Here is a 13,485-nt window from a genome sequence, read left to right as displayed (position 1 = left end):
CAAGGTGCGGACTCCGGCCGCAAAACCTGACTCTGAAGGGGAGGGTCCGGGTGGGCCTTCTTACGGCGGCGGCTCAGGTGTGGGACGTGGCCTCCGCTCCACCCTCGGCGTCGCCCACTTAGGTGGCCTGGCCCTGGGCGCAGGCACAGGACTCACCGGGCTGGCGGGCGGCTCCGGACAGGCGGGCGGCTCCGGACAGGCGGGCGGCTCTGGCGGCTCCGGACAGGCGGGCGGCTCTGGCGGCTCCGGACAGGCGGGCAGCTCTGGCGGCTCCGGACTGGCGGGCGGCTCTGGTGGCTCCGGACTGGCGGGCGGCTCTGGCGGCTCCGGACTGACCAGGATGGGGAGACCCACTGGAGGCCTGGTCCGTGGAGGAGGCACAGGCTTGACCAGGATGGGGGGGCCCACTGGAGGCCTGGTCCGTGGAGGAGGCACAGGACTGACCAGGATGGGGAGACCCACTGGAGGCCTGGTCCGAGGAGGAGGCACAGGATAAACCGGGCTGTGGGGGAGCACTGGAGTTCTGGTACGTAGGCTCTTTACCCACACCCCAGGCTGAATGCCCACTTTGGCCCGGCACGGGCGGAGCGCAGGCATTGGGCGAACTGGACCCTCCCAGCGCCCTGGAGACACAGTGCGCAGAGCCGGTGCAGGATAACCTGGACCGAAAAGGCGCACTGGAGACCAGACGCGCTGAGCCGGCACAATCCGTCCTGGCTCGATGCCTGCACTCGCATGGCATTTGCGGGGGGCCGGAATGTAGCGCTCCGGGCTGTCAACGCGCACTGGGGGCACCGTGCGCTCTACCGCATAACACGGTGCCTGACCAATACTGCGCTGCCTGCCGTAAGCACGGGGAGTTGGCCCAGAATTCCTTCCTGGCTCCGCCACACTCCCTGTGTGCCCCCCCCCAAAAAAAATTGGGGGCTGCCTCTCGTGCCTGTTGCGCTCCCTCGCTTCGTACCAGCGCCTCTCAGCTATCGCCGCCTCGATCTCCCACTGCGGGCGGCGATACTCCCCAGCCTGAGCCCACGGTCCACCTCCATCGAGCAATTCCTCCCATCTCCAGGAATCCTGAATGCACCTCTCCATCTCCTCCAAAGTCCATGAGTCCATATTTCCCCTCTCCTGGTGCTTCTCCTTACTCCGCTGCTTGGTCCGTTGTTGGTGGGGGATTCTGTAACGGCCGTCGTTAGAGAAAGACCAAGGTGCAGCGGAGTTAGTGTTCATCTTGAGTTTTAATATACGAACAAACACTATACAACAAAACAAGAAAACCGACAGCCAAACAGTACTGTCAGGTGCAAGACACTAAACAGAAACAATCCCCCACAAAACCCAAAGGAAAAACAGGCTCCTTATGTGTGACTCCCAATCAGCAACAACGAACTACAGCTGTGCCTGATTGGGAGCCACACACGGCCCAAAACAAAGAAATACAAAAACATAGAAAAATGAATATAGAACGCCCACCCAATGTAACACCCTGGTCTAACCAAAATAAAGAACAAAAAACCCTCTCTATGGCCAGGGCGTTACAGATATCAAAACAAGCCATACAGATACCCGCGATTTTGGAGTCAACAGAAGTCACAAATACCATTATAAATATTCACTTACCTTTGATGATCTTCATCGGAATGCACTCCCAGGAATCCCAGTTCCACAATTAATGTTTGTTTTGTTCGATAAAGTCCATCCTTTATGTCCAAATACCTCCTTTTTGTTTGCACGTTCCGTCGAGTAATCCAAATCCACTTTGCTCGCGCAGTTAGTTCAGACAAATAGTCCAAAAAGTTATATTACAGTTCGTAGAAACATGTCGAACGATGTATAGAATCAATCTTTAGGATGTTTTTATCATAAATCTTCCATAATATTCCAACTGGACGATTCCTTTGTCTTCAAAAAGGAAAAGGAACACAGCTAACTCTCACAGGAGCGCGCGCCACTGAGCTCATGTCATTTTCTCAGTCATCTGATTCCAATGGCTCTTATTCTCTCCCCATTCACAGTAGAAGCATGAAGCACGTTCTAAAGACTGTTGACATCTAGTGGAAGCCTTAGGAAGTGGAAAATGACCCCACAGACACTGTATACTGAATAGGCAATCACTTGAAAAACTACAAACCTCAGATTTCCACACTTCCTGGTTAAAAAAAATACCGTTTTTTGCCTGCCATATGAGTTCTGTTATACTCACAGACATCATTCAAACAGTTTTAGAAACTTCAGTGTTTTCTATCCAAATCTACTAATAATATGCATATCTTAGCTTCTGGGACTGAGTAGCAGGCAGTTTACTCTGGGCACCTTCTTCATCCAAGCTACTCAATACTGCCACCCATCCATAAGAAGTTAAACGAGCTGTATTCAGTCTGAGGTCAGACTGACAGAGTATTCCACCTGTCCTCCTAGCCAAGACCAGGCCAATCAATCAATCAATCAATCAAATGTATTTATAAAGCCCTTTTTACAGCAGCAGATGTCACAAAGTGCTGTACAGAAACATAGCCTAAAACCCCAAACAGCAAGCAATGCAGGTGTAGAAGCACGGTGGCTAGGAAGAACTCCCTAGAAAGGCAGGAACCTAGGAAGAAACCTAGAGAGGAACCAGGCTATGAGGGGTGGCCAGTCCTCTTCTGGCTGTGCCGGGTGGAGATTATAACAGAACATGTCCAAGATGTTCAAACGTTCATAGAGTAGCTAGCTAGCTACAGCCACAGGGCAGAGGGCAAATGAGAGGGAGAGAAAGAAATACAGCTACTTACCTCACTACATCAACAATACAGAAACCAGCTTTCTGCACAGCAACTTACCTCTCCACAAACCAATATAGACAACGGATCTCCTCACTATAAACCAACTCACCTCACTGCAAAACATAAGAGTCCCAGATGGCACCCTAGTCCCTTAATAGGGCCAAAAGTAGTGCCCTTTATATATATATATATATATATATTTCACCTTTATTTAACCAGGTAGGCCAGTTGAGAACAAGTTCTCATTTACAACTGCGACCTGGCCAAGATAAAGCTGTGCAACACAAACAACAACACAGAGTTACACATGGAATAAACAAACATACAATCAATAATAAAATAGAAAAGGTCTATATACAGTGTGTGCAAATGGAGTAAGGAGGTAAGGCAATAAATAGGCCATAGCAGCGAAGTAATTACAATTTAGCAAATTAACACTGGAGTGATAGATGTGCAGATGATGATGTGCAAGTAGAGATACTGGTGTGCAAAAGAGCAAAAAGGTAAATTAAACAATATGGGGATGAGGTAGGTAGTTGGATGGGCTATTTACAGATGGGCTGTGTACAGCTGCAGCGATCGGTAAGCTGCTCTGACAGCTGATGCTTAAAGTTAGTAAGGGAGATAGGAGTCTCCAGCTACGGGTGGGTGTTGTTATGGTGACCAGTGAGCTGAGATAAGGCGGAGCTTTACCTAGCAGAGACTTATTGATGACTTGGAGCCAGTGGGTTTGGCGATGAATATGTAGCGAGGGCCAGCCGACTAGAGCCTACAGGTCGCAGTGGTGGGTAGTATATGGGGCTTTGGTGACAAAACGGATGGCACTGTGATAGACTGCATCCAGTTTGCTGAGTAGAGTGTTAGAGGCTATTTTGTAAATGACATTGACGAAGTCAAGGATCGGTAGGATAGTTCGTTTTACTAGTTTATGTTTGGCAGCGTGAGTGAAGGAGGCTTTGTTGCGAAATAGGAAGCCGATTCTAGATTTAATTTTATAAATAAATAGGGTTCCATTTGGGACACAGACAGAAGCTCAGCTCTTTATAGAAGCAATAAAAGGGGACTGAGTTAGTCTTTGGTCTCACCAGGGGGTACGGGACAGGACAAGAGGAGAGAGAGAATAGAGATGCGGGTATTCTGTCAGCTTACGGCCTGAACTAACTACTATCAGCTTCTCTGGAACTGGGAGAGGGAGGGGGAGAAATGGTAGGGGGGACAGAAAACATGGAGGGAGAGACTTCAACAGGACAGAGAGATGGTGTGGGTAAGAGAAGTGGGAGAGAGGGAGGGAGAGAGGTAGATAATGGAATGCGAGATTAAAAGGGTGCAGAGAGGAAGGTCATGACTCAGAGAGAGAGGTAACAGTTCTCCTGGCTTTTCCTTGTTATTATCTGCAATCTCTCTAGTTATTACTCTGTTACTTTAGTGTGATTGTAGTTTTACTGGAGACGTTTACTATTGTTAAGTTCTGAAGAAACGGACGACAAGAAAAAAATCAAACCAACTTTATTCACCAACTGGGTCATACAGCTGCAAAGACAAAGCATGATTACACAAGCACATATATTTATAACCTCCTAATAGTGGGGTTAACTCAGTACACATCTAGACAGCCAATACATCTCTGTTGCTAGGCAGGAACGTGGTGTATGGTTCCTCTCACTGGTGTAGTCATGGTCCTGTCTGATGCTAGAACCTTGGTGGGTGTGGAAGTGTATGTGTGTGAGATAGGACTGTAGTAGGAGGGTCGTTGTGGTGGGCCCCTCTGTGTGAGATAGGACTGTAGTAGGAGGGTCGTTGTGGTGGGCCCCTCTGTGTGAGATAGGACTGTAGTAGGAGGGTCGTTGTGGTGGGCCCCTCTGTGTGAGATAGGACTGTAGTAGGAGGGTCGTTGTGGTGGGCCCCTCTGTGTGAGATAGGACTGTAGTAGGAGGGTCGTTGTGGTGGGCCCCTCTGTGTGAGATAGGACTGTAGTAGGAGGGTCGTTGTGGTGGGCCCCTCTGTGTGAGATAGGACTGTAGTAGGAGGGTTGTTGTGGTGGGCCACTCTGGCCCCCCTCCCAGAGGTTTCTTCTCACTTCATCTGTTGACTTGACCTCGAGCCGAAAACCTCGCTCCTCCCTAGTTCCTCAGCTGGCCTGCCTTATCAGAGACTAACTAGACTGTTGAATTCCTCGCTCCTCCCTAGTTCCTCAGCTGGCCTGCCTTATCAGACTAACTATTGCCGTTCACTTCCCTCTTTAGAAACATGGAACAGAATATGAACTTTCTACACTTCCCCTTGCCTCACTCAGTAACTTTCCATACACCACGTCCCTATCTACCCTTCATTGACCCCATCATATAGATTCCTTATACATGTAAAGTCATCAATAAGTTCAAAACCATTTTTCATTGTCGTTTCATTTTCTTTAAGCACTTTTCCAGACACCCAAAGTCACTTCACATACAAGATTAATTGTAATAATAAAATCCCACATTAAAATAAGCAAGTTTAAAAACATATGCTGAACATAAGGACAGACTAACCATGGAACCTTAACATGATGCATTTAGTCTGATGAAATCACAGAACGCTGTTTAGGCAGTAGTCTTGTAAACACATAAAGTTCTCATACACTCTGAACTCTGTGTGATCGCTGTGTTCCACTTTACTGCTATACTCAGCTTCTAGATACAGTGTACTGTTTCTCTCTCTTCCCTCTGTCTCGCTCTCTCTGTCTCTCGCTCTGTCTCTCTCTGTGTCTGTCTCTGTGTCTCTGTCTGTGTTTCTCTCTCTGGCTCTCTGTCTGTCTCTCTGTCTCTCTCTCTGTCTCTCTCTCTGTCTTTCTCTGTCTGTCTCTGTGTCTCTGTCTGTCTCTCTGTCTCTGTCTCTCTGTCTGTCTCTCTGTCTGTCTCTCTCTCTCTCTGTCTCTCTCTCTCTGTCTCCCTGTCTCTGTCTCTCTCTCTCTGTTTGTCTCTGCCTTGAGAGTAGAAGCATAAGTGTGTTTTGGATGTAGGGTAGATGATTGATGAGCTGTGTACAGAGGGGCCCCTATGTCCTGTTCTAGACCTCTCTGTCAGGTGCTTGCTTCACTCTGAAGAGGGATTCGGAGGATGGGGGCTCTGACCTGTTTGGATCGAGGGAGTAGAGGGGGTGGGATCAAAACCATTGTCCCATGTGAAAGAGAGAGGAGAGAGGCATGCTTCAGTAATCTGACATCGATCTGTTGACTGGCCCCTCAGATCTACAAGATAATACACCTTCACCTCAGTCCTTCCTCATGCTTGCTGTTAGCTGTGAACATTTCATTTGGTAAAGGTTGTAATCTCTGTCTCTCTCTCTCTCTCTCTCTCCCAGGTGGTCCAAGTCGTCAAGTCAGTGGTGGTACTCAGTTGGGGGAGCAGAGTGGCTTCATGTGTCCAGACATGGTCCTGGTGGGCAGGGTAAGTTGAATATGGTGTGTGTATGTGTCCGTCTGTCTGTCCGTTCATGTCTGTGTGATAACCCTCTGTTCTCCGTCTATAGGACTCTGATGCCATCTACCAATGGCTGTGTGAGTTCCAGCTGGAGAGCTACACTGCTAACTTCCTCACAGCAGGATACGATGTACTTACTGTCAGTAGGATGACCCCAGAGGTCAGACGCTGGATTATCATACATTTATTGATTACACTTAATTGATTGACACATTTGAGAGCAAGTGAGATATTAACTTCTTATGGGCAGGTGGGACAGTAGCCTCCCACCTGGCCAACATCCGGTGAAATCACAAGTGTAATACATCAAAATAAAGCTTAAATTCTTGTTAATCCAGCCGCTGTGTCAGATTTCAAAAAGGCTTCACGGCGAAAACAAACCATGCGATTATCTGAGGACAGCGCCCCGCATACAAACACATGAAAAACATATTTCAACCATGCAGGTGCAACACAAAAGTCAGAAATAGCGATATAAAAAATGCCTTACCTTTGATGATCTTCTTCTGTTGGCACTCCAAAAGGTCCCAGTTACATCACAAATGGTCCTTTTGTTCAATAATGTCCTTCTTTATATCCATAAAAACTCAGTTTAGCTGGCGTGCTTCAGTCAATAATCCACCCAGTTTTTCTCCATCAAAATGCATACAAAATGAATCCCAAACGTTACTAATAAACTTTTCCAAACAAGTCAAACAACGTTTATAATACGTAAATAAACAATAAAATTTAAGACGGAGAATCATTATTGTCTTTACCGGAGAAAAATACCAAAGAACGCGCTCTCTTCCACGCGCTTGGAAACACTACAGCCAACATGGGAGCCACCTAGAAAAACTACAATTTCTGGCTCATTTTTCCAAAAACCAGCCTGAAACTCTTTCTAAAGACTGTTGACATCTAGTGGAAGTCCTAGGAACTGCAATCTGGGAGGACTTGGCCTTATAATAAAAGTGGCAGCCATTGAAAATTGTGGTAGGCTGAATTGTTTTGGGGGGGATGGTTTGTCTTCGGGGTTTTGCCTGCCATATCAGTTCTGTTATACTCACAAACAGTTTTAGAAACTTTAGTGTTTTCTATCCAAATCTACCAATTATATGCATATCCTGGGCCTGAGTAACAGGCAGTTTACTTTGGGCACGCTTTTCATCCGGACGTCAAAATACGTCAAAATACGTCAAAATACTGCCCCCTACCCAAGAGAGGTTAACACGCGCACATCTCTACAATGTTTCTTTTTGCGGCATTGAGATTTAAAACAAACGTATTCCGCATTTACCTCTTTATTTTTTAGGTCAACAAAATAAATGAGCATGGATAAATGTGTTCTGTAGTCATTTTTCTGATTGACAGCCGAGTCGTGGGGTTTCCTAACCTGGTGTATGTCTGTCCAGGACCTGACCGCCATCGGTGTGACCAAACCAGGCCACCGAAAGAAGATCTCCATGGAGATAGGCAACCTGAACATCCCAGAGTGGCTGCCTGACTACATCCCTGTAAGAGACTGTCACATGACCTTTGAACTCTGTACCCAGTCTCTGGCTGATGACTGGCTGATGACGACAGGCCTGTGCCGCTGAAAGAGAGAGTTGTGCAGTAGTCTATGTAGTCTGTCGAGCGTTTCATGTTGAGCGTTACAATCAGCAGGAACTGTCTTTTGTCGTACAACTATTGGTCAACAAGCTCACCGTCAACAAGCTCACTGTCATTCTGTCTTCTCTCTCTGTCCATCTCTTTCTTTCTCTGTCCATCTCTCTCTCTGTCCATCTTTCTTTCTCTCTCTGTCCATCTCTCAATTCAATTTAAGGGGCTTTATTGGAATGGGAAACAGATGTTAACATTGCAAATGAAATAAACTAAAAATGTATATTAAACATTACACTCACAAAAGTTCCAAAATAATAGACATTTCAAATGTCTTTGTGTCTATATACAGCGTTGTAATGATGTGCGAATAGTTAAAGTACAAAATGGAAAATAAATAAACATAAATATGGGTTGTATTTACAATGGTGTTTGTTCTTCACTGGTTGCCCTTTTCTTGTGGCAACAGGTCACAAATCTTGCTGCTGTGATTGCTGTGCTATCTCTCTGTCCATCTCTATTGCTCTCTGTCCAACTCTCCCTCTCCCTTCCTCTCTCGCTCTCTCCTCCCTCGCTCTCTCCTCCCTCTTTCTCTCTCCTCCCACTCTCTCTCCTCCGGCTCTCTCTCGCTCTCCTCCCACTCTCTCGCTCTCCTCCCTCCCTGACCATCTCTCTCTCTCTCCTCCCTCTCTGTCCATCTCTCTCTCTCTCCTCCCTCCCTGACCATCTCTCTGTCTCTCCTCCCTCTGTCCATCTCTGCTCCCTCTCTGTCCATCTCTCTCTGTCCATCTCTCTCTGTCTCTCCTCCCTCTGTCCATCTCTGCTCCCTCTCTGTCCATCTCTGCTCCCTCTCTGTCCATCTCTCTCTGTCCATCTCTCTCTGTCTCTCCTCCCTCTGTCCATCTCTGCTCCCTCTCTGTCCATCTCTGCTCCCTCTCTGTCCATCTCTCTCTGTCCATCTCTCTCTGTCTCTCCTCCCTCTGTCCATCTCTCCTCCCTCTGTCCATCTCTGCTCCCTCTCTGTCCATCTCTCTCTGTCCATCTCTCTCTCTCTCTCCTCCCTCTCTGTCCATCTCTGCTCCCTCTCTGTCCATCTCTCTCTGTCCATCTCTCTCTCTCTCCTCCCTCTCTGTCTATCTCTCTCGCTCTCTCTCTCTCTCTCCAATTGAATTAAATTCAATTAATGCTTTATTTTAGTTTTTCTCTCACCATCTCTCTCTCACCATGTCGCTCTCACTTTCTCGCTCTCTCTCCCCATCTCTCCCTCCCTGCCTCCTTCTCTCCTTCTCTCTCTGTTAGTCTGAGCTGTCAGAGTGGTTGAGTGCGATCGGTCTGCCTCAGTACCAGAAGAGACTGTGTGAGAACGGTTATGACACCATCAGCATCATCAAGGATATCACCTGGGAGGACTTATCAGAGATAGGAATCACCAAGCTGGGTAAGAAATCATCACTCTCTTCACATTGTTTAGTTGAAGTGCATCTGTGCATCAGCAGTGTATGTGAGACCTCTTGAACACACCCCCTTTTCAATATGACAGCCTTGCTGTTGACAACCAATCAGCAACCTTTTTAACCACTTGTATACAAAAATGACTGTTCTTGAAGTTCTTTTGTTTTCTACAATTTGTGTTCTTGTATCTCTCTCTCTTTCTCAGGTCATCAGAAGAAGCTGATGTTAGCCGTGAAGCGTTTATGTGACCTGCATCGTTCTCGTCACCATGCCAACGGCTCCGACACGCTCCGGCATAAACCTACCACGGCCCTGGTGGCTATCGAGCCCCCCGAGATCCCCACCGACTGCTGCCCCCCGTCCCCTCACACCCCCAGGACACCCTTCCTCTCCTTCCATGACAGCGAGCTGAGCACAGAGCTACAGAACACCGTGATGGGGAGGGCAGCAGGAGGAGGGGTGGGGAGAGGGGGGTTTGGGATGGGTGTGAGGGAGAGCATTAGCCAGGAGAGCATCGGAACGCGCTCCCGCGGATCCGGGAATTCTGGAAAATCTGTGAATTTTGGGAATTTTACAGGATATTCCCAAGAGCTTCACCAACAGACTCTGGCATCGGCTGGAGTGCACAGTCGCTCGGACGAGAGCTTGGGAGGAGGGGGAGGAGGAGGTGGGAGACAGGGGGGAGGAGGTAGTCCAGGGAGAGACCGACAGAGACTCACAGAGGTGTGGTCAGACCAGAAGCGCCACCCCCAGACACCCGCTAAACTACCCATCACCCCCCTCACCCCTCCTCTCACCCCCAACTCCATGCCCCGCTTCGCCTACCCAGCCGTGCCTAGCAAACCCAAACCTTGCAAGCCCCCTGCCCACCCCCACCCTCACCCCTTCTCCTCTCCCCAGGCCTCCCCCACACAGAGGGCCTTCAACTACCTCCACACCCAGGAAGGAGGCACCTATCTGTGCCAACGTGGTCTACCCAAGCCCCAGGCTGGAGCAATCCCCCTCCCAGGACTAGGCCTCAACACAGAGGCACTTAAGAAACGCACCCAGAGTCTGTCCCGCTACGCCTTGTCAGATGGAGAACCGGAAGACGACGAGTCATCGCCGCAGGAATCCGTTCCTCCGGTGACCATGCCCTCGTACGCAACACTAGGACGCAAACCAGGCTGCGGCCAATCAAACTCCTCCGCCGTCCAACGCCACATCACCCGGAGCCACTCATTCGCTGTCCGCTCTCGCCGCAAAGGCCCGCCCCCACCGCCACCTAAGAGGATGAGCTCGGTGAGTGGCAGCCAGGCCAGCGAATCAGGAGGAGCGGCAGTAGTGTCAGGGCAGGTGGAAGTGGGAGGGGTGGAGACAGAGAGTGCAGGCAGTGTGAGAAGCATCGCAGCCAGGCTACAGGGGTCCGGGCCCGGGGGCAGCCCCTCTAAGGGGGTAGCGTTACCCTCCCCTCGCACCCCCACCCTCGCCTCCCACAAACCTGTACCCACTCTGGGGCTGGGAGACCTGAGGAGGATGGGGGGCGAGCGGAGGGATAGAGATGGAGGGATAGAGAGAAGCCCAGAAGAGGAGGAGAGAGTGCGGAAGGATGGTTCAGTATTGGAAAGCTCTACATCACCTCAGAGTAGCTCCAGTGAGAACCTCCCTTTCGCGGAAGAGGGCAACCTCACCATCAAACAGCGGCCGAGGATGGGAGCAGGCTTCTGGTCAGACCCTGAAATCCAACCCCAGGCTTCTCCAGAAGACCCACAAATGCAGGCCCCAAAGTCATTGGGGGTCCCTGAGTTCAACCTCAAAGAGTCGGACACGGTCAAACGACGGCGTCAGCCCAAAGACCGGGATACACACACACTGGACGAGATCTTCACCGCCAGCGAAGATGATGGACACACACAGCCACACACACACGGCCGTTCCAACGGCTTCCACACACACACAAACAGAGACAAGCAAGAGGAGGAAGCAGGTGTGAGGTCAGGGAGCTGTTTACAGAGAGGCCAGAAACCCCCCCTGTCCTCCAAACCAACCAGCCCTCCCCTCAAACCTGCCCTCGCCCCTATACCAGCCAGTAAACAGAAGACAGCGACAGGCAGCACACAGAACCATATAACAGCCAGTCAAAATACACACACAACCACCTCTATACCAGGCAATCCACAGAAACCAGTAACAGCCAGTCAAAATACACACACAACCACCTGTATACCAGGCAATCCACAGAAACCAGTAACAGTAATATCCAGGCCAGCGAATCAGACACCTGCTATTGTCTCTGCCTCTACACTTCCCCAGCTCAGCTCATCCATAACCTCAGCCCCTACAGCCCAGGCGACCCCCGCTCCATCCTACCGCACCTTGGTGCCTCCGGGCCAGGCAGGGAGAGCAGGAAAGGCCCAGACTGGTGAGGCCTGCTCGGAGGTGTTGGTTCAGAGGAGGCTGGATGAGGCCAACACGTCACTGGAGGCAGCGCTGAAAGTTGTAGAGAGAAAAATGTCTCAGGATGACTGCACTGACGGGTAAGACACCCACGCATACACACACGTGCAGGCAGACACACACACACACCGTGTTAACACTCTCCTCTCTGTTTCCCAGTGGCAGCAGCACAGTGAAAGCAGCAGGGAATATCCTGGATGACATCGGCAACATGTTTGATGACCTCGCCGACCAACTGGATGCCATGTTGGATTAAATACCTCTTCACTTCACTCAAGGCAACCTGAATAGGACCAGTAGGATTGGGTTGCAAATTGCATCCTCTTCCCTATAGAGCCCTGGTTAAAAGAAGTGCACTATATAGGGAATAGGGAGCCATTTGCGATGCATAGCTAGAATTGATTAGACTGATCTGCATGTTTCATAGGGTGGATGAGAGAAAGTAGGAGCGGGGGAGGAGAGGAAGAGAGAGGGAAAGTGAAAGGGTGAAGGGGGGGCAATGGGGTGAAGAGAGCAGTCACAATGTGGAGAGCCTCTGACTGCACTTGAAAGAGTGTGGATATCCTAAACACACACATTGGGACTTGCCTTAACTGGAGCGCATAACCCTGGATCAATGGCTTTGCTTGGCAAAGACAGCACAATAACACAGAACAATTTACTGTGTTTTATAACTTAGAGCACGGGTTTATGACATAGAACACGGGTTTATGACATAGAGCACGGGTTTATGACATAGAGCACGGGTTTATTACAGAACGAGTGGCTTTGCTACATCTTTGCTCTGAGCCAACCAGATTTTACCACAAAGGGAATAAGGGTCCATTTTTAACATGTATTGTAAATTATATCATATTCTCGTCTTAAACTTTACCCAATCTTATGTTGTGTGTCAATATTCTTAACATGAGACTCTTAAATGTTACTGAAAACTGAGATTTTGTTGTTTTTACGTTGCATTTTTTTGTTTTAGGGAGCACCTATTCTCTTCAAAATATACTATACGTGATGTTAGGAGTAACTATGGTAATTAGAAAAGTACTTTGTAAAAATTATTTTTTAGAGTTTTATGATAACGTAAAATATTCTGAACAAAAATATAAACGCAACATTTTCAAATAAAATGTTATTTGTCACATTTGCCGAATGGCAATGCGAGTAGTCTGGGTAGCCATTTGATTAGCTGTTCAGGAGTCTTGTGGCTTGGGGGTAGAAGCTGTTTAGAAGCCTCTTGGACCTAGACATGGCGCTCCGGTACCGCTTGCCGTGCGTTAGCAGAGAGAACAGTCTATGACTAGGGTGGCTGGAGTCTTTGACAATTTTCAGGGCTTCCTCTCACACCGCCTGGTATAGAGGTCCTGGATTGCAGGAAGCTTTGTCCCGGTGATGTACTGGACCGTTCGCACTACCCTCTGTAGTGCCTTGCAGTCGGAGGCCGAGCAGTTGCCATACCAGGCAGTGATGCAACCCGTCAGGATGCTTTCGATGGTGCAGCTGTAGAACCTTTTGAGGATCTGAGGACCCATGCCAAATCTTTTCAGTCTCCTGAGGGGGAATAGGTTTTGTCGTGCCGTCTTCACGACTGTCTTAGTGTGCTTGGACCATGTTAGTTTGTTGGTGATGTGGACCCCAAGGAACTTGAAGCTCTCAACCTGCTCCACTACAGCCCCGTCGATGAGAATGGGGGCGTGCTCGGTCCTCCTTTTCCTGTAGTCCACAATCATCTCCTTTGTCTTGATCACATTGAGGGAGAGGTTGTTGTCCTGGCACCACACTGTCAGGTGTCTGACCTC

At 49.1% G+C, this 13,485-nt stretch overlaps 1 protein-coding gene across 3 annotated transcripts in view; it reads left to right on the top strand.

The window, feature by feature from the left end:
- Positions 1–12,628, top strand: part of LOC106589857 (caskin-2) — a 94,523-nt gene extending 81,895 nt beyond the window's left edge. For all 3 annotated transcript variants that reach the window (XM_045710107.1, XM_014180255.2, XM_014180258.2), the window contains 6 exons: positions 6,102–6,187; positions 6,270–6,380; positions 7,615–7,716; positions 9,104–9,242; positions 9,462–11,772; positions 11,852–12,628. In XM_045710107.1, the coding sequence (XP_045566063.1) occupies positions 6,102–6,187; positions 6,270–6,380; positions 7,615–7,716; positions 9,104–9,242; positions 9,462–11,772; positions 11,852–11,948 (2,846 nt within the window). In that variant the 3' untranslated portion in view covers positions 11,949–12,628. The remainder of the gene's footprint in view (positions 1–6,101; positions 6,188–6,269; positions 6,381–7,614; positions 7,717–9,103; positions 9,243–9,461; positions 11,773–11,851) is intronic.
- The last annotated feature ends 857 nt before the right edge of the window (positions 12,629–13,485 follow it).

This window comes from Salmo salar, chromosome ssa28 (genome assembly GCF_905237065.1).
Source record: "Salmo salar chromosome ssa28, Ssal_v3.1, whole genome shotgun sequence".
Taxonomy (NCBI): Eukaryota; Metazoa; Chordata; class Actinopteri; order Salmoniformes; family Salmonidae; genus Salmo; species Salmo salar.
The sequence above is the reverse complement of the archived record's forward strand: the minus strand, read 5'-3'. Positions and strand labels throughout refer to the sequence as shown.